This window comes from Pelophylax lessonae (assembly GCF_965119305.1).
Source record: "Pelophylax lessonae genome assembly, chromosome: 1".
NCBI classification, from domain to species: Eukaryota; Metazoa; Chordata; class Amphibia; order Anura; family Ranidae; genus Pelophylax; species Pelophylax lessonae.
Window position 1 is genome coordinate 521,124,385 of NC_138768.1, and position 19,959 is coordinate 521,144,343.

Below are 19,959 nucleotides of genomic sequence, written 5' to 3' on the forward strand. Positions count from 1 at the left end.
AAGCCGACAATCGGCCGATTGGACGTTGGCCAAATATTTACGGCCGACAATCGGTAGGTGTGTACGGCCCTTAAGTTTAAAAGTGGAGCACAGGGCCTGGCAGCAAAACAGTTAAAGCCTCTTCTTACTTTTGCAGGTTCAGCCCTGCAACCAGTTCACTCTGCAATTTCAGTATGTCAAACTGCAGCTAACTGGACTAGGGCAATGAATGGCCTTTTTTTTTTTTTTCCCAGGATCATGCCCTAACACCGCAATTACAGCAGCTACATTCTGCTCTAATTTCTTTTTTTTTGTTTATGGATGCCTTAGAACACGTGTCAAAACACAAGGCCAATGTGCCGAATCCAGCCCACCAGGCCATTTCATAACTTATTTGCACCTCTCCTGCAGCGGTGGCACTCCCTCCATCTCAGCAGTCTGTAGCAGGGAGGAGGACAAGACTCTGCCAGATGTTGCGCTTCTCTACGCAGCCACGGAGAGGCTCATTTCTGCCCCCCAGCAGTTGGCAGCAGAGAGGAAAACAGAACTCCTACAGATCCTGCGCCTCTCTGTACAGCTACAACACCCCCTCATCTCCACCTTACCTGGTTTCACCAGACTCCAGCCCTCCTCTAGACCCTGCACTTTCTGCTTCCCAGCAGCAGCACAAGGTAAGGTGGGGTGAATTGTGATGTAAGGGAGGGTGGGGGACTCTTGATGGTTGGGGGGGGGGGGGATTGTTCTAGACAGTCTTGCAGATACAACCGGCCCATTGGGGGCAACTATAATGCGGATGTGGCCCCCAATGAAATGGAGTTTGACCCTCCTTAGCACATGTCATGAGACAGATTTCTAGAATGGCCCTAATCTCCGCTTTCATGTGCGGAACCTTATAGCTAAAAGCCTGGACAGCTAAAGCTACCTATAAAAAGGACCTCATACAAATGCCTTTTCAAGACCGATGTCAGTTTTGAGAAACACTTGACCAATTCATGACATATGTCACAAAAGGGAAGGGTTTACTCCCACAACAGAAGGCCCCCTCTTTAGGAGCCTTTACCTCCTTAAAACACAGAGCACCCAAACACTCTACCCAGGCTTCAAAATCAGAACCTAAGTTCAGCCCAAGACTTGGACCACAAAGCCCAGCAAGTCTTCCTCAAATCCCTCTTCCCAATGAAGGGGGACTTGCTCCTTAAAGTGAGGGACATCTGATACAATTTGCCTTTCTCTGTGGTTTGAAAGGGGTGCAGAACTCTACACTGGCAATGGTGTCATACCTCGCATCAACCACTAAATGCCCAAGGACAGTCAGGTTTGCAGATGCCCAAACCCACCACTTGTCACAGGGAATAGTTGTGCCAGTATGTCCTTAAGACCAGTTCAAATGATTTTATGCAAACCTGTTCACTATACCAGAGCCCAACAGAGGTGTTTGTCATATTCTGGACTTAAAATCCCTCAACAAATACCTTCAAATTCCAAAATTTTGCATGGACTCTGCAAGGTCAGTAATTGCCTGAGACAAGAGGAATACATGGCATCTGTAGACATCTAGGACCATACTCCAAAAATGAAATCAAAGAGACATCCCACAATACGAATTCTAGAACTAATGGTAGCCTTTTTTTGGAGCTGTATCATTTGCCCAATTTCATTCAAGCGCTCTCCTATACAACACCTAGACCTGGAACAAACATGATCAATCGTTCTTTCGACCTTCTTAGGCTCTTGTCCAGTCAAGCAAGGAACATCCTGGCTTGGTGCATTTTTAAGCCCAGCCCTAACAATAGGTTTTTCTTTCCCTATCACTGGAAAGTGATAACAACAGATGCTATTCTTTTAGGCTGCTGAGAAGTGTTCCATTCCCTCACAGTCCAGGGATCATAGTCACTTGTGGAAGCCACGCTCCCCATCACCATTCTGGAGCTCAGAGCAGTTTGGATGACTCTGCAACATTGGACCCCCCTTCTGCAAGTACTCTATATATATATATACAATCAGGGTGCAGTCAGAAATGTCACGGCTGTGACCTAGATCAACCATCAAGAAGGCATGAAACAATAAAGAAAGTCCAATACTATCATAGATGGAAACTCGCTGTCCAATGAATTCTGTGGGGCACATCCCAGGAGTTAAAACTGGAAATGGAGTACCTCAGCCATCACTGGCTGGAGTTCTGAACTCTGTATCACTTTTTTCTGACTCCTGAATGCTGCATCCCTGCTGATTCCTGAACTCCACATCACTTACAACTGACCCCTTAACTCCGTGGCACTACTGGCCCCTGAACTATGTTACCCCTGACCTTTGCGTCCCTTGATACTGACCTCTGCAGTCAGTGTCTTTTACTGCTGACCCCTGTACAGGTGCCCCAATGTCAAATGATGGTCTATGGTCCCTCCATGGATACTGTGCTGTACATTCCCTATTTAACACTGCTTTGTTCTATACTAAGCAAATTGTCTCATACCACACTCCTTTAAGCCATGCCCAGTATTCAGTGCAATAAAAACCAATACTACCACCAAACGATTACCAAACAATTACTACCTCCAAAGCAACTGTAAAATCTATTAACATAGTCTAAAAATATATATATATGCAAAAATAAATATGTGCAATGATTCATTAATTCCAAATAAAAAACTGCAATCAAATAAATGCAATACATTTATGAAAATCTTGTGTAAAAATGATCACAATGTGTCTATGTGCTTCAACTTGTCCCATGCAATAAGTTTTTTTTTTTTTTTAAATCTTCTATTAAGCATCCAATGCAATATAAATACAGTGCAACCTGTCCATAAAGACGTCCTCTCTATGAAACGAGTAGGGTGGGGTGTCTTTCTGTTGGTGAGAGTGCCCTCGCACCAGCATGGTGTAAAGGGATATACTGGTATACCTTGGTGTTGAGAATGACACTTATGATATGTAAGTGCACTATTCTGCTTTCATGTGGTTTAAAATAAATCCGTGTTAAGCGATTAGGGATTGTTCGCTTTTCCTTTTCATACATACCTGAGGATAAGGACTACAAGTTGATAGCGTCTTTTGGAGAAAGATCACTGGGCTGATTGACAGTGTGATAATAAGCGGGTCATTACTTCTGGTGAGTCATTTAGTGTGGTTTGTTGAGTTTTCACTTTGGATTTTCTACTTGGAGACTAGGATATGGAAAGGTTGGGAGACAAGGATTTCGGGCACTAAATTTTCATAAAATTGCTTTTTATTAAACAAACACTTTAAAAACATCTAGTGATACAAGCAGATGAGAAAAATCTACATTGAACATAAGACCAGAAAACGGTCGACAGTATGAGATATAATATTACATGAGGTACTAGACCTTCATATAGTATGGGAACAGTTGTGTACAGAACAAGTTGTATTATGCATACATCCAATGTGATATACTTCAAAGCAGACAGAGCCTGCCGGCGGACACCTCGATGCTCAGGGTGCCAGTCAGCAGGGTCGGCTGAAGTTTACAGTAAACACATGGTATACATTACTCATGACAGTTTGCTCAACATGTTTCGCCTTCTCGGTGAAAGCTTCGTCTGGAGCTTAATAATTGTTTTGTCTGTATAAAAACATAAGTAATTTTGAGGAGACAAAATGTATTATTTAATACATATTCCATAAATGAGAATAATGCATTTTATATGTGATATACAATGTCAATGTAAAAGAAAACGCATTTAACACATATGATATTACTGTTCTAGCCAGCAGGGGGGGAGGCCCGGTGGGAAGGCAAGAGGACAGCCATTGGGACACATGTGGGGACACACACCGTATGAAATGGGTAACACTATTTTTTAGGCATCAGTATATATAAATGATAAAGAAAACATATCTGTATAGGATATGAACGTACCTGTACAGTGTATATTCTGAACTTTTTTGGTACTGTAACGAGGAGGACTAAAAGACGGTCACTGAGCTCATAAATGGGGGAGCCGATGTTCACAAGGAGTATAAATACAAACGCTCCTGTATGTTTGTATTTGGGTTGGATATAGAAAGTGCGCTAGTTATAATATGTCAAACCATTATCGGTTTTCAACAGTTTTCAATTAATTATCCCCTCTTGGGTCATTGGCCCTCTCTCATCGAAAGTCGTTTATTGGGTTCTTGGTTGGTTTTCCCCTTTTGTTGTTTTTTTCTGTCCCCTTTTTTTCCCCCTCTTCTCTGATGTGTTTGGTAACACCAAATATATAAATATACGGGCTATAGGCAATTGATGTGCAAATTGAATAAGAGACAATATCTAGGACATCATGGAGTTTGTGGGTAATGCTTGGACGGGTCTCATGAGTGAGATCGAGTCCTCATGCAATATCCCAGCCAAAGATGATATTAGCCTAAATCAATATATAGGCACAGTCAAAAAATTAATCAAAAGAAAGTCAAACCTATACTGGCACATTGAATTCTTTATAAAATATATTCAAGCGAATGTATGCCCTATGGGCTTACGTATCCATCTTTTCCCGTCATTTGACAATGTATCAAATGAATTTAAGACACTTTGGGAACGCATCCTAACAAAATGTAGTACAGACCTATGTCAGCTTTTGGTGTCCCAGTATAGACTTGACTTGGCCACTTTAGATGCAGAACTTTCCTCCTTATATACTAAACATGAAGGCCTAAAAAAACATACACAGTATGAATCTAGGTGGAAAGAGGTAAAGGACTATGGAATCAAATTAAATAAAGAGATTATATGTAAAAAACAAACTAAATTTCTTAAAGACAAAATGGCATTCACAGAAGGATATGCGTATCGATGGCCAGGACCTAATGGTCCTAGACGATCTCGCTATCCACGTGGCCCTCGTGGCCATCCATCTAATTCAGGACATAAAGAAACCGATTGGGAATCGGATTCATCTTCAATCTCCATGCAATCTGACCGATCTAAAGTATCGGCAAGATCTAAATCAGGATACAAGACCCAAAACTGACCCAACCACACGAAAGCGTGGTCCACAAGAAAATGGCACGTACACACCACGCTCTAAAAAACGACCAGATGAAGGGTCCAAGTTCCAGCCTCCCATATCTGGATCTGGTCCTGTTGGACCCACATCTAAACTAAATAATATCACAACACATGAGGCCCTGGATACCCAAGACCCATATCTTGGTGGTTTGGCCCTCCAAGCTATACAAATGCTAGAGCCATCCACTACTAACCCCGTCACTCCTTCACCTGTTGGACCACCCAACCCTCACACCTCATCCCTAGGAGCAAGTTCACTCGCCCCGCTGACCAGTACACTCTCAACTACCACACCTTATGTAGGTACACAAAGACAAACGACCCTGGACTCTCATTTTTCGGCATCACAGGCACAAACCTCAAATTTTCAATTGAACACGACACTCAATCTACCCACTTAAAATTTTCTATCATCAACCTCACTCCCTATCAACTATCCTCACAAGAGGTGGAAGTGTTAGAACTGGGCCTCACCTTCTGTCCATCAGCTTCGTTGGACAAATATGACACAATAAAAGACATTTATATGTTTGCTAGGAACCTAACGTACAAACATATTTATGATCCTGAACGTAAACGAACTGCACAAGATAAAGAAATCTCTGAAAAAATAAAAAATTACACAATGCAAGAATTCCGTGCTCTACGGGACCTAATCCTGCTACTGGAGGAAGGGGATCCCTCGGAATCCCAATCCTCCAGCCAACCTCCACCTAGCACCTCTCATAACGAGAGACAAATTCCTTTTAAACCTAAATCAAATAGTTTTCCAGATTTAACCACAATCCAAATATTTGGGCCTTTCTAACATCGGTTATAGGAGAAATAAAAAACTGTGAACTTCCACCTACACAAAACAATTTATCCAAGCAACAAATACAAACAATAAATAGATTGAAAAACCACACGGACCTTGTTATTAAGCCCTCGGACAAGGGTGGTAACCTAGTACTAATGACCCAGGTAGGGTATGAAAAAATGTGTACAGATATTCTTACAAACAAGAACTGGTACAAAAAGATTTCCCTGTTAGCTACGAAGAGATATCAGGCTCAATACTTGGACATAATTGGATGTGCCTATCAATCAGCTTTAATTGACAAGGATTGTTACGACTATCTGAACAATAAGTTCCCTAGACAAGCTACATTCTATTCCCTCCCTAAAACCCATAAAAATTTGACAACGCCCCCAGGAAGGCCTATTATATCAGGCATTGGAAGCTTAACAGAAAATGCTAGCCGTCTGATAGACTTCTTTTTATTACCCCATGTTGTTCGTTTACCGTCCTATGTCAAGGATACACTTGAATTTCTAAAAATGATTGAGGATATGGTCGTTCCTCCCGACGCCATGCTCGTGACTTTGGATGTAGAGGCTCTCTACTCGAGCATCCCTCACGAGCAGGGCGTCGGGATAGTACGTACCTTCCTCTATGAACAGAACCACCATACATGGCCTTTCTGTGAATTTCTTTTGAAATTACTCCTGTTCATCCTGCAGCACAACTGGTTTACTTTCAATGGGTCCCACTACCTCCAGGTGCAAGGCGTGGCCATGGGCACCTGTTGTGCCCCGGCCTACGCCAACTTGTACCTGGGGGGGTGGGAACGACACATTACATCAGATGAGACTCTATCAAAGTTTTTTACACATGTGGCGGTTTGGTATCGTTACATAGACGATGTGTTTGTAGTTTGGACAGGCTCCACAGTTATTTGATGATTTTGTTCAGGCGTTAAACATTAATAATTTCAATCTAAAATTCACATGTACTGTAGACGTTTCAAAAGTTAATTTCCTTGATCTAACGGTATTGAAGCATGAAAATGGCCAACTGACCACGAACCTTTACCGCAAACCAACATCTGGTAATGTAATATTGCATGCGTCAAGTGCCCATCCAGCGGCACTAATACGCAGTATTCCTTATGCCCAATACGCACGCCTTCGGCGTAACTGCACAACCGATAGAGATTTCAAAACCCAAGCCAATTCACTACGTGAACGCTTAAAAGCCCGTGGTTACAGTAAACGCCATTTACGTACAGCATATAATAGAGCTTTCTCACAAGATCGGAATAGCCTAATTTTTAGAGTTAAAGACCGAGATACACAACCCACGGTGAAACTCATAACTAAGTTTTCAAGCCACCAGAATGTACTCCGAAACATCCTTGGACGACACTGGCATTTACTCAGTCATGATCCAATCACGAGCAAATATGTGGGGCAATACCCACAAATTGTATTTAAACGTACTAGATCATTACGAGATCAATTAACAGCTAGCCACTACCAACCCATAAAAAATTCTAAAACAACTAATAGGGGTACGTATAGATGCCGTGGTTGTGCCATGTGTCCATGGGTTAAGGAGGGTTCCCATTTTGTTCTACCCAATGGGGAAGATTTTTCCCCTACCTTTCGCGCCAACTGCGACACTCGTGGATTGGTGTATCTCATGCACTGTACATGTGGCATGTTCTATGTTGGGAAAACAATTAGAGAGCTCCGTCAGAGGATAAATGACCATATATACATATCAGAGGGAGGAAAGATGGTCACGCCCGTGAGCAGGCACCTAGACCTCTACCACAGATTCAACCCAAAAAAAGCACGTTTTTATGTCCTGGATGTGATCCCCCAGGACCCACGAGGGGGCAACTGGGACAAAAGAATTCTCCAGAGGGAAACCATCTGGATTGAACGTCTCAATGCCACCGTTAGACCGGGTTTGAATGAAACCCAATCTTACAAATCATTTTTATAAATCGTGCATTTCTTAATGATTTAAGATAAAACTTTTTTCTGCCTTCTTTACTGTTTGTTATCTGTGGAGGGTAGGACGGGTGTCTGCTTGCTTGGCGTGATCATCTTTCCACCCCCTTTTTCCTTTCCCCCCCCCCCCCTCCCTCCTTGCCTTTTACCCCTATTTGCCTTTTGATAATCATTAGAGGAATCAATATCGCATCATATGGAGCCCAATGAATGTCCATGTGCTGACTCTATGCCTCTTCGATATTTATGGGATTTTGTTCTGGAGAATTATAATTTCCAAATTCAGTTCTTCATATGTTCAAAAGCTACTGAGGGTAGTGTCCTCAATTTTTGGGCCTAACGGCTCTAGTCCTTCCATTTTTTAAGCACCAAACTGCCTGGGTGCTAGATATATCATTATTATTATTTCCTTTTTTTTTTCCCTTATTAACATACTTTCCCCATTTCTGTTTTTCCTTTTTTTCTTTTTTTTAGAATATAATATATCATTATATTCTTGGTTCTTCTTGCTCTTATCTAACTATGTATATATATTTTTTTCTGTAATTATTATTCAGATCAATGTATTTCTGTTATCATGTGTTTGCAGATGCTTTGTATTCAAGTGTGCCATGCTAGTAACCTCCGGGGGCGCTGTGGGACGCTAGAGTTTTTAGCCAATCCGGTGATACATGTGTGGCCTGGTAAGCCACAGTGGACTTCCGCTCCTAGGAGCATCGTTTCCTGTGGCACCAGATCAGACTTTCCGGAGCCTGTCAGCTCTGAGAGTCTGACCTACCCTCTCGGAGCTCTACGAGTGGCCGCAGCGGAGTCACTTCCGCCTACGCCGCATCGTCATATCCGGGGGGTGTGGCCGGGGTGGCGACGTCGTTTTGACGAACCGCCCGGGACCCACGCCATAAAAGGGCGCCATACAAGCGTCCGAGTATGGCGGCGGTTCCCCATCCGGGGAGGACATCTATGACGGAATTTGGCTCAACAGGGTAAGCCGACAAACTTATATCTTTGCTATCTCTTGGATTATGCACACCATTTTACTTACAACTTTGTCTTTAATCCTTTCTCAATCCAATAGTGTCTGCCACTTACAAGGCAGGTCTAATTATCCCTATCTAAACAAAGTATTCCGCAGGACCGGTGAGCATGTTCAATTATTAGAGCCCCCAATACACTCGCATGTAGTTATTGGTGATTTTTAAACTGTCTTGAAACATGCATGGACTACCACCGCTGGGCTCATTGAGAGAAATGCGGTACCAAAAGCAATCTTTCTAATCCATTATACACTCAAGGCCGAATAATGATGTACCTCACATGAGGGAATCAAGTACCCTATGTTTTGCTTGTATGGAGATCTAGGACCATACAAGCGGTTTATGCCTAGGTAATTACCCTTTTAGAACTCTTCTCATAAAAATCTTTATCCTGCGGTACATGAAAACATAAAGTAGAAGCTCCCTCCCCTTGATTGGTATATGTCCATGCATCTTTCTTCAATGGGTTTCTTCTTTATATACAAACAACTCTATCTTCACCTATCTGTGTATCAACATGCACCGGGTGTGGCTATTTCCTACCGATAATGGTTTGACATATTATAACTAGCGCACTTTCTATATCCAACCCAGATACAAACATACAGGAGCGTTTGTATTTATACTCCTTGTGAACATCGGCTCCCCCATTTATGAGCTCAGTGACCGTCTTTTAGTCCTCCTCGTTACAGTACCAAAAAAGTTCAGAATATACACTGTACAGGTACGTTCATATCCTATACAGATATGTTTTCTTTATCATTTATATATACTGATGCCTAAAAAATAGTGTTACCCATTTCATACGGTGTGTGTCCCCACATGTGTCCCAATAGCTGTCCTCTTGCCTTCCCACCGGGCCTCCTCCCCTGCTGGCTAGAACAGTAATATCATATGTGTTAAATGCGTTTTCTTTTACATTGACATTGTATATCACATATAAAATGCATTATTCTCATTTATGGAATATGTATTAAATAATACATTTTGTCTCCTCAAAATTACTTATGTTTTTATACAGACAAAACAATTATTAAGCTCCAGACGAAGCTTTCACCGAGAAGGCGAAACATGTTGAGCAAACTGTCATGAGTAATGTATACCATGTGTTTACTGTAAACTTCAGCCGACCCTGCTGACTGGCACCCTGAGCATCGAGGTGTCCGCCGGCAGGCTCTGTCTGCTTTGAAGTATATCACATTGGATGTATGCATAATACAACTTGTTCTGTACACAACTGTTCCCATACTATATGAAGGTCTAGTACCTCATGTAATATTATATCTCATACTGTCGACCGTTTTCTGGTCTTATGTTCAATGTAGATTTTTCTCATCTGCTTGTATCACTAGATGTTTTTAAAGTGTTTGTTTAATAAAAAGCAATTTTATGAAAATTTAGTGCCCGAAATCCTTGTCTCCCAACCTTTCCATATCCAATGATTTAAATGTAGGATAGGGGCCTCTTCAGGTGATATATATAATGACCCAGACTGCTGCTGTCTGGTGAGTCATGTGTTTTTGGAAATACTTGGAGACTAGACTGATGGAAAGATTATGTTTTTAATTTTTTCTTTTTTTTTTTTGCACAGGACACTTTGTGATATTTTTTACAAAAGATTTTTATGAATGTATGGTTTTTATTTGATTGCAGTTTTCTATTTATTCATGTGGAATGTATGAATTATTGCATGCATTTATTTTGGCATGTACTTGTATATTTATTTAGACTACATTAATATATGTTACAGTTGCTTTGGAGGTAGTGCTGTTACACAGCTACAGTAGTTTTAGCAGTAGTGCAGTTACATGGTCCTATTTATAGCTAAGGAGTATTTTTTGACACTTGCAGTAGATGCCTTTTTAAAGAAGAAGTTCACCTTTTAGCAAAAAATAATAAATGCACATTTTTTTGCATGTGAAAAAAAAAATTAAAATGTTTTGTTTGGGGAGCCTGTAAAGCATTGCACCAGCGATCACTGGTACCATGCAGGACTTCTGCAGACCTGTCAATGTATCTGTTTGCTCGTATATTGTACGGAAAAAACAGATACTCACTGAAAGGGAGAGAGAATGAACTACCACAGCGCTCAACAGCCCTGTGGTAGTTAATGGAGAACTACAAGCCGCACGGGCCACATTTCAAAGAGTGACAGCGGGTGCCTGGAAAAGGTGCCCGCCTGCTGTCACGACGGGGGGGAGGGGGGGAATACGGGTGGAACATGTAACTTGTTCCAAAAGGTGAATCCTTTAAACATATATGGGATCAGTGGCATATATATATATATATATATATATATATATATATATATATATATATTGTATGATCAGTGGCATAGATATACACACACACACACACACATATATTTCTATTGTATGATCAAGAGCTCTAAGAAATTTTGATTGATAGCAAGATCCAGCTTATGGCTATGATATCCAGATAATGTAAAGTGAATAAAAGCACTCTATAATTTTGTATATTTGTGCCTTAGCTCACCTCTGAAAGTTGCACTTCGGTACTCTTTGGTCACACTGGTCTCTTCTTCTTCAGTAGTGACTTGAAGCCTGGGGACAGCTCCTTGTGAAGAGGTTTCCTTCAAAGAACATGTGGTGTTAGGAGAACAGTTGTGAAATATTTGATTAAAGGTAAATATATTATAATACTTACATCACTGTTTTTTGACACCCTGTCTAGGTCTAAGGGTGGCTCCTCAAAGATTTTGTCATAGAAGACAATGAGTGCCTCAATAATTCGTGCTTGATGAGGATAATCCACAAGAGAGGATAGAGATACAGTGGCATCTGTGGGGCGTGGTCGCATCAATGCAGGCCCGAAAACGATACCTATGTTGCTTGGGCTCATCTTGTTTTGTTGTTCAAGCTCTGAAACTCTACATGGAAAAATGATATGTTGGTATTTAAAGTGTAAGGTTTAGGATACCATAAAAGAGGCGGCTATTGCTGAACTCTCCCTTTAAAATACTAATTACATGACTGTTTTAGCTCTAAATCGGAAAAAGTATAGATTGAAGGAATTCTGTCAGCAACAGCTTGCTTGTTCCAGATCTGTGATGTAAAAGTACTACCAGTCAGGCAACTAGCATTTTTAGAAGTGAATCAGTAATGGCATTTCACAGATATCTCACATTACAGGGTTACTATAAAGAAAACCTGTTCTTTGCCTGTGCAGAGCACCTGTACATTATGCATGAATTCATGTATTCTCTTTTAGAGATAACTGTGCCATCATCACAAGGAAGTGCATGTGCAAATTACCAGCAGTTGTCATTTGGCATTTATAATCTTTAGGACTAAAAGTTCATGCGTAAACCATTACTGGTCCCCAACAGCCAACATACCTGCACAGATGCTTTATCAAATACTGAAGCGTGACTTTGTTTTCATTAGGCAACTCCATAAGCAGCTCCTTAAGTTTTTCCACCATGGCTTGTACCTCTGGTTCCGTATCTGGTCCTTTGTTCTCCAGCCGAGATGGCTTACCTGTCTCGTTGCCACGTAGGCTTTCCTTTGCAAGACCCATAAGGCCATTGTACAGCCGGAATGGCATTATAGGCTCAGGTAGCTAAATAGGAGTAAAATGCTAAGTGTTACTAATAAGATATAATGAGGGGCGCACAGCCACCCTGACACCCATAAGAGTGCTGTATCTTACCTGTCGGAGATAAAGTTTAAGAACATTACTCAAATCATGAGGTGATGCCTGAGAAAGCTCAACTAGCTCCTTGCCATTTTCAAAAGCTTGGCACAGCTTCTCCACACGAGTCTTTACCCCATTTACTCGGTATATACCCTGCAGAACAAGCACAGCAGTATAAGCACTACAAAAAGTCAGCTAAAACCAACACAATTTATTATAGTGTGCAGAGCATAAAAGTACACAGGTGTCACCTTCATAGTTAGCGCACGTGTTTCTATCTCAGAGACACACTTGTGGATAAGGAAAGGCACACCATCTGGAGACCATTTGGCTGCCTCTGAGAAGTTTCTGCCAAACAGAAGAAGCCGACCTTGCAATTTCTTGTGTCCACACTGGATAGCCAGAGTTTCCAGACATTTTTTGTGACATGCAAGGGAGCACTAGGAAAATAGAAACAGATAAATGAAGAGCACATAGCAGAATAGATGTGTCCTTGTGTTCTATACAGTAAGGACAATTTAGGAGTTATCTGAAAGATACAAGATGCCATTAGCTGCAATCAAATCCCAAACTACTCAAATATGGGTTTTGTCAAGAAACGTAAAACATAGCTTCATCCTAGCTTTAAAGAAGGGCATAAAATTGCAGATTTGCCCTGCAGGCCAGCTTTTAGAAAATCAATACATTTACATTTCAAATCTGAAAGGTCCACTGGGTGACACGGATACCAACACTCAAAGTACTTAGGCAACAACAGAATTGTCTGTACATTGGCAAGCATGGGTAAAGGGTTTTTTTTTTTCCAAATATGACATTTTTATTGAAATAGCAAAGGTTAGAAACAACAAGACACATAGAAAAAACAACCACTGTACACCATCTTCCAGTGAAGGCAAAGCAAAATGCAAGAAAAACAAAGCCATCATAGCAAGCAGAGTACAATCAAGTCATTGGGATTCACATAGAAATACAGCGAGGACCGACCCCACCGAAGTGGGGAAGGAACATAAAGCCCTGAGTTAGAAAGTACATCTGGGGAAATCTTACTGGAGCAAAAACAAAAAAAACAAGTTATAAAACAAGTGGTATGATCTGTGAAGCATAACCTCCACGTCGTGGCTCGTGTAGTGTCACTTGGTATCAGGAAAACATAGAAGGACAGAAGGAGAAAATGTAAGCAGAGCAAGGAACAGCGAAAAAGAAAAGAGAGAGGGAAAGGAAGAGGGGGAAAAGAGGGGAAAGTTGGGAAGGAGGGGGGGGGAACCAGGGGCAGGGGGGTGCAGCACCAGACCAGCACACTCAACCAAGCTACCCACCCCAACGGAGGTCAGGGGCACATGGGTAAAGGGTTTTATTCCATACAAAAAGTAAATAGGAAAATTATATTGAGAACGGCATAATAAGTTTGTATAATTGCCCCATGTCACGATTATAATATGTAATGCCATCTTAAAAATCATTCTGAATTTTAATCACTAAAAACAAATAAGTCACAAAATTGGGCCAAATTTAAAGTGTACCATGGCTAGAACAGTCATCAACTGTATCTTCCAATGGTGTTTGTCATCTGTAAAATGAGAAATACACACTTCTAATAAGTCCTGTAGGGACTATTCATAGGATTCAGATATATTGGGACGACTAGATGGGCCAAATGGTTCTTATCTGCCGACACATTCTATGTTTCTATGTTTCTGTAAAGCACACAGATATTTCCTTCCTACGTTAAATATACATATATGAAGTGTTATTCCTAAACTCACTTCTTCACACTCTGCTCCCTGGAAGTACACATAACTGTTACATTCCCGACATTTGCTTGGCGTTCGCAACTTGCGCAGCTTGTGTGTTCGAGCAGCCCGAGATAAGCCAACATTACGAAATGGTCCAGTGTGCAGGGGCACTTCTAAGGCAGCAGGGATCCCATTAATGCCTTTATTAGAACAAAATAAAGCAGAAAGAAGCAATTTATTATACTTATTTATTACATTTTTACCATTTTGGCCTATTGGCTGCAAATGCTTTTATATCTGCATATACCCTATAAAGTAATGACACTGTTTTTGCAACCATGTTTCATTTTGAGTAAAAGACAATTTACATTGTGAGTGACCAGCCCTAGATGCAGACAGTCCCAGGTGGATTTACTAAAACTAGAGAGTGCAAAATCTGGTGCAGCTATACATAGTCAGTCAGGTTCTAATTTCAGCTTGTTCAATTAAGCTTTGGCAATAAAACCTGGATTCTGACTGGTTACTATATAGAGCTGCACTAGATTTTGCATTCTCTAGTTTTAGTAAATCAACTCCTCTGGGTCCAGGGCTGATCACTCGCTTGTGATCACTGCATGAGCAATTACATGTGAATGGGCATGATTAGCTGCAGGAGTTGGCAGCCTCCCATTGCTTTCAATAGGGTTGCCATTTGCAGCTAAATGCAGGAATCCCTGCTGGTGTTTTTGCATCTAATCGCCTCATGGGAGCATTGGTAAGTGTGAACGCACCCTTAAGCCTTTAGCAGCTGCTGACCCAATTAATTCTGGTTCAGAACAGCAGACATGGAGCCCTGTACCTTTTCGGTACCAAAAGGAGCCTGTACCTTTTTAAACCCCACTCATCAATAGTAGCATTTATTTTGGTTTGCCTTAAAGTGGTTGTAAACCTCAGACATGAAATATGAACAAAGCATATCCCTCTATAGTGTGTACTTGTCCTATTTAAGAGGACAAAGTATAATTTCTGTCTGCTGCTTCATTCCTCTGCTATCAGCATTAATCACTTCTGACAAGGTTTCCTGAAACCAAGAGAAAAATGATGACAGAGGAAGGAGCTTCAGCAGATTGTCAGCCTCAACTCGGTTCCCGTGTGAAGGGAGGTTATGTCCCTTCCCTCCAATCAGCTTTCAGAGCTCTTCTCACTGAGCGACACAGAATGTAATTTCAGCTTTCTGCCCCTTGTTTTCTGAACTCAGAAAATCTGTATAAATTTAGCACTTTGAATGGATGTAGCGAAGAGAAGACTGCAGATAAACTAGTAAAACCTATGTAGAAGGATTTGCTTCATCTCTGCATATCGCCTAGTACCAGTCACTTCCCTGGGAATGTGTAAGGTTTTACAACCACTTTACAAATAGTTTGCCACAATAGCTGTGTTCATTTAAACGATCCACTAAAATTCAAATTGATTGAACAACCACTGACACTGTTCATTAAAAAGAAAAAAGGCTAGCCATGACTGAGTGTATACAAGAACCTGAATATTCTCTCTTACATTGGTACAGCACTGCAGTCTCTGTCCCTTTTTTTTAACCTCTTCTGACTCTCCACCTTGTGACAGGGAGCGAGAGGTCATCTGAAATCTGTCCCTGATAACTGCCTGACATCTAGGAGACATTTATCAAGCAAATTAGAGAGACACATAAATCAGGCTGCCTCTCACTGAGCAAAGTCTATACAACAGTTGTACTATGTATTTGTGAGCCCTGCACCTGTCCTCCTGAGCAGCCAAATGCAACAGATTTATCTCTGAAGATGAGACACAATTTTACTGAGGCCTCATTTACATGGGCGTACATCCATGCGGGGGCCATATTTGCCTAGGTAGGGATGCACAGGTGTTCCATGCCTCCCTGTGCAGGCAATTCAAATTATGTACATTGGGACAAAGCGGCTCCCACTGCTCCAAATTGGCATCCATGTGGGTGCGAGTGCATGTCCCTAAACTCATACTGTCTGCGTTCGGGGACCTGCACCCACAGCCACATGGATGTCATTATGGGAGCAGCGGCTGTGACCGTGCAGCTACTTCTTCCCAATAGGACAATGCACAGAACACCTGTACATCTCCATTTTGGCAAACACAGCCCTCACACAGGTGTATGATTAATTACACCCATGTGAAGGACTAAACAGAAACACAAGTGGTCAAGATTAGATTTTATTTTGTTGCAGTGCTATTTTGTTGCAGTGCTACTTAAAGAAGCAGCGGGCTGGTTGTGTTCTGCTGCAATCAAATTTTGGAAGACATGCAAGCAGCTCAATAGAATGACATAAGACCATAAACTGGTCTCTGGGCCTCTGTAAGTTCTCACTCATTTAAACTGGCTTTAAAGTTGGGAGAATAAAAATGTTAAAATTAAGTGATATAAAGCCATGTTGTGCAACAGCGTAGAGCTCTGCGGTTATCGCCATCTTATTTACCTGCATAAAACACACAGATACAACAGTATTTGTGAAGCAATGTACAATATATGACAGTATATCATACACTGATCAGCCATAACATCATGCCTATTATGCTATTATGCTTTTGATGATCACAGATAACAGCAAAGCAGCCCTGACGCAACTAGACCTCTGAAGGTATGCTGTGGTATCTAAGCACTAAGCCAAGAGTATCACCTCCTATAAGCCCTGTAAGTTGCAAAGTGGGACCTCCATGGATCGGATTTGTTTTTTCAGCACATCCCACAGATGCTCGATGGATTGGGATCTGGAGAATTTAGAGGCTAAAGCTGGATACACACTATCCAACTTTTGTGGTTAGATTTCCTTCAGATTTACCTTTTCTATGTAGTACAAGGGCCTGCCAGATTGCATACAAATTGAAAGTGTTTAGGGTTGACCTCATATTATATGGTTTTGGTAAGTCTGAAGGAAAAAGTCTTCAGAAAATCTTATAGTGTGTATGGCCCTTTAGTCAACACCTCAAACTCTGTTGTGTTCCTCAAACTATTTTTGAACCATTTTTGCAGTATAACAGGGTGCATTATCTTGCTGAAAGAGGCCACTACTATCAGAGAATACTGTAACATGAAGAGGTATACTTGGTCAGCAATAATGTTTAGGTGGGTGGTACATGTCAAAGTAACATCCACAATGAATAGCAAGATTAAGGATTTCCAGCAGAACACTGCACAAAACATCACATTTCCTCCGCTGTTTTGCCTTCTTCCCATACTGCATCCTGATGCCATATCTTCTCCAGGTAAGCAACGCACATGGCCATGCACATGATGTAAAAGAAAACAGGATTCATCAGGCCAGGCCACCTTCTTCCATCGCTCTGTGGTCCAGTTCTGATGGTTGCATGCTCAGGTACTTCTGTCAGCATGGGCACCCTGACTGGTCTGTGGCTACACAGCCCCATACACAACTGTGATGCTAATTTTTTCTGCTTTCAACACATCAATTTTACAGACATGTTTACTTGCTGCCTAATAAGTTCTATTGACTTTTAGTTGCCATTGTAACAAGATAATCAATGTTATCCATTTAACCCATCACTGATCTTAATGTTATGGTTGAACTGTGTATATGCCATAATGTATATATATATATATAAATATATATATATATATATATATATATATATATATATATATATATTAAAAAAAACATATCTACCTTGTTCTAGTGATGTCAGTCTTTTATTTTCAGTGTCTTCATTAGGGGTAAGAGGCTCTATTAGCTTTTCTGGGAAATCTGTTGGATGATATGAAAGTTAACATTTAGAAAATTTAGATTTACATATTTAATAAAGTACAATTTACATATTTAATAAAGTAAAGTTGGCAGGCAAAGTAACAGCCAGCCATCTACTATCAGAGCCCCAACTACTTCCCTGATTCACTACTAAAGCCAAATTACATTTCATTCATAAAATTGATTGAAAGTCTGTGTTTGCATAGGGTTAGATTTGGTTACACTGGCTTCAGTACCTAGGCCTGGCAATAGCTTGTTCAGGCACCAATCTCAGCATTCTGAAAGGTAAGGAAGTGTGCATGTATATATGTGTGCAGACCCATGCTGGATATATATCATACCTGTGCCCCAGGAGCTGGTAAAATTAAACCACTCCCCTGGTGGGTGCATTTTACTAGTGTGCATGTATACCTAGTGTGACAAAGCACTGCATTTTGTTACACAGGGCTCAAATGTTGGATTCGGAAGGCAGAAAGCACTGTGACGGCAGCAAAAACCATATGGTATAAAATCAAAAATAATTCTGCGCTGGGGAAGATTAACACATAAAAGCAGCCTACACCAAAATCTGTGATACCAAATTTGTTGTTAAATAAATCAAATCACATGGCGCTAAATGAATACAACATGATAGAAAATATACCGTACTTAATGTGCATAAAACTCCAACATAAATTAATGATAAAAAACTCAATTCATAAAGTGGAAAAGTGTGAAATGAATGCAAATTTACATTTTATAAAAAAATACAACAACATAATAAAATCAATATTCAAATCTTGTAAGCAAATAAGCCCCAATGTATGAATTAAAAAATGGGTAATTCATGCGCAACATCCAAAAAAATAGAAGATGTAGAGTCCCATATTCAAGTGCAAGTGAATGCCGCTCTTATCCGATGAATATAAGCAATCTAAGAAATAGATAGTTGTTACATCCAATGCTGATCATCACAGTGACTGTGCTGCAAGGTCTACATCTGATGCCTTTACGCTATCTGACTGCTGGAACACTGGTGTTTGGAGATTGCCTGCTCAGCAAACCACTGTGCATCTTTTAATGCAATTTTATTGCGGTAAATATGTATGTGCACTCCAATTATTAAAGATACATATTTTTTAAACATATTGTGCTATGACATGTTGTTTGATTTGCATTACATTGCTGGGAGAGTTCGCAGCAAGGGGATGAGGAGTGACAGAAAGACATCCTGGTTATTTTAAATGCTCTGTTGACCATTTATTATAGTCCACACTATCTGTTAAGGAGCCAACTTTATCTTATATTATGGGTGATAGCACTGTGGTGATGAGCATTGGATGTAACAACTATCGATTTCTTGAAATGCTTAAATTTATTGGATAAGAGTGGCATTCACTTGCACTTGGATTTGGGACTATACACCTTATATTTCTTTTTTTAGGTTGCACCTGAATTACCCATTTCTTAGATTTTTTAATTCTTGAAATGGGACTTATTTGTTTAAAGGATTTGAATACTGGTTATATTATGTTGGTGTATTTTTTATGAAATGTACATTTGCATTCATTTCACAATTTTGTACTTTATGAATTGATTTTTATCATTAATTTATATTAGTTTTATGCACATTAGGTATGGTATATTTCTTCTATCATGTGTATTATTTAGCGCCACACTATTTGATTTAGAAAACATATGGTGCCCACAGTAAAGCATCATTGTTACTTTACTTGCTGTGGACATTTACAGATGTATTTAAAACTCTGTAATTATAAAGAATATAAAAACTATAAATAATATAAAAAGAACAGCTGTCAGTAGGAGAAGCAAAAAAGATTACTTCAAACAGTGATCCCAACCTTTTTGTCACCCCAGGGACCAGTTTCGTGGCAGCCAATTTTTATAGGGACTGGGAGGGGGGTAAGATATTCACAGAATCGGTCCTCAGCCCCTTCACATCAAAACCCCTCTTTAAAACACAGTCCCCTCCCCCCTTTTATCATATTCCCCATTTTAAAGCAGTCCCACAG

At 40.6% G+C, this 19,959-nt stretch overlaps 1 protein-coding gene across 2 annotated transcripts in view; it reads right to left on the reverse strand.

The window, feature by feature from the left end:
• ARHGAP45 (Rho GTPase activating protein 45) overlaps positions 1-19,959 on the reverse strand; it is a 179,253-nt gene that overhangs the window by 4,687 nt on the left and 154,607 nt on the right. For both annotated transcript variants that reach the window (XM_082264696.1, XM_082264695.1), the window contains 7 exons: positions 17,870-17,947; positions 14,229-14,398; positions 12,717-12,905; positions 12,481-12,618; positions 12,167-12,390; positions 11,476-11,698; positions 11,305-11,401 (listed from right to left, as the gene is read on the reverse strand). In XM_082264696.1, coding sequence (XP_082120822.1) covers positions 11,305-11,401; positions 11,476-11,698; positions 12,167-12,390; positions 12,481-12,618; positions 12,717-12,905; positions 14,229-14,398; positions 17,870-17,947 — 1,119 coding nt within the window. The remainder of the gene's footprint in view (positions 1-11,304; positions 11,402-11,475; positions 11,699-12,166; positions 12,391-12,480; positions 12,619-12,716; positions 12,906-14,228; positions 14,399-17,869; positions 17,948-19,959) is intronic.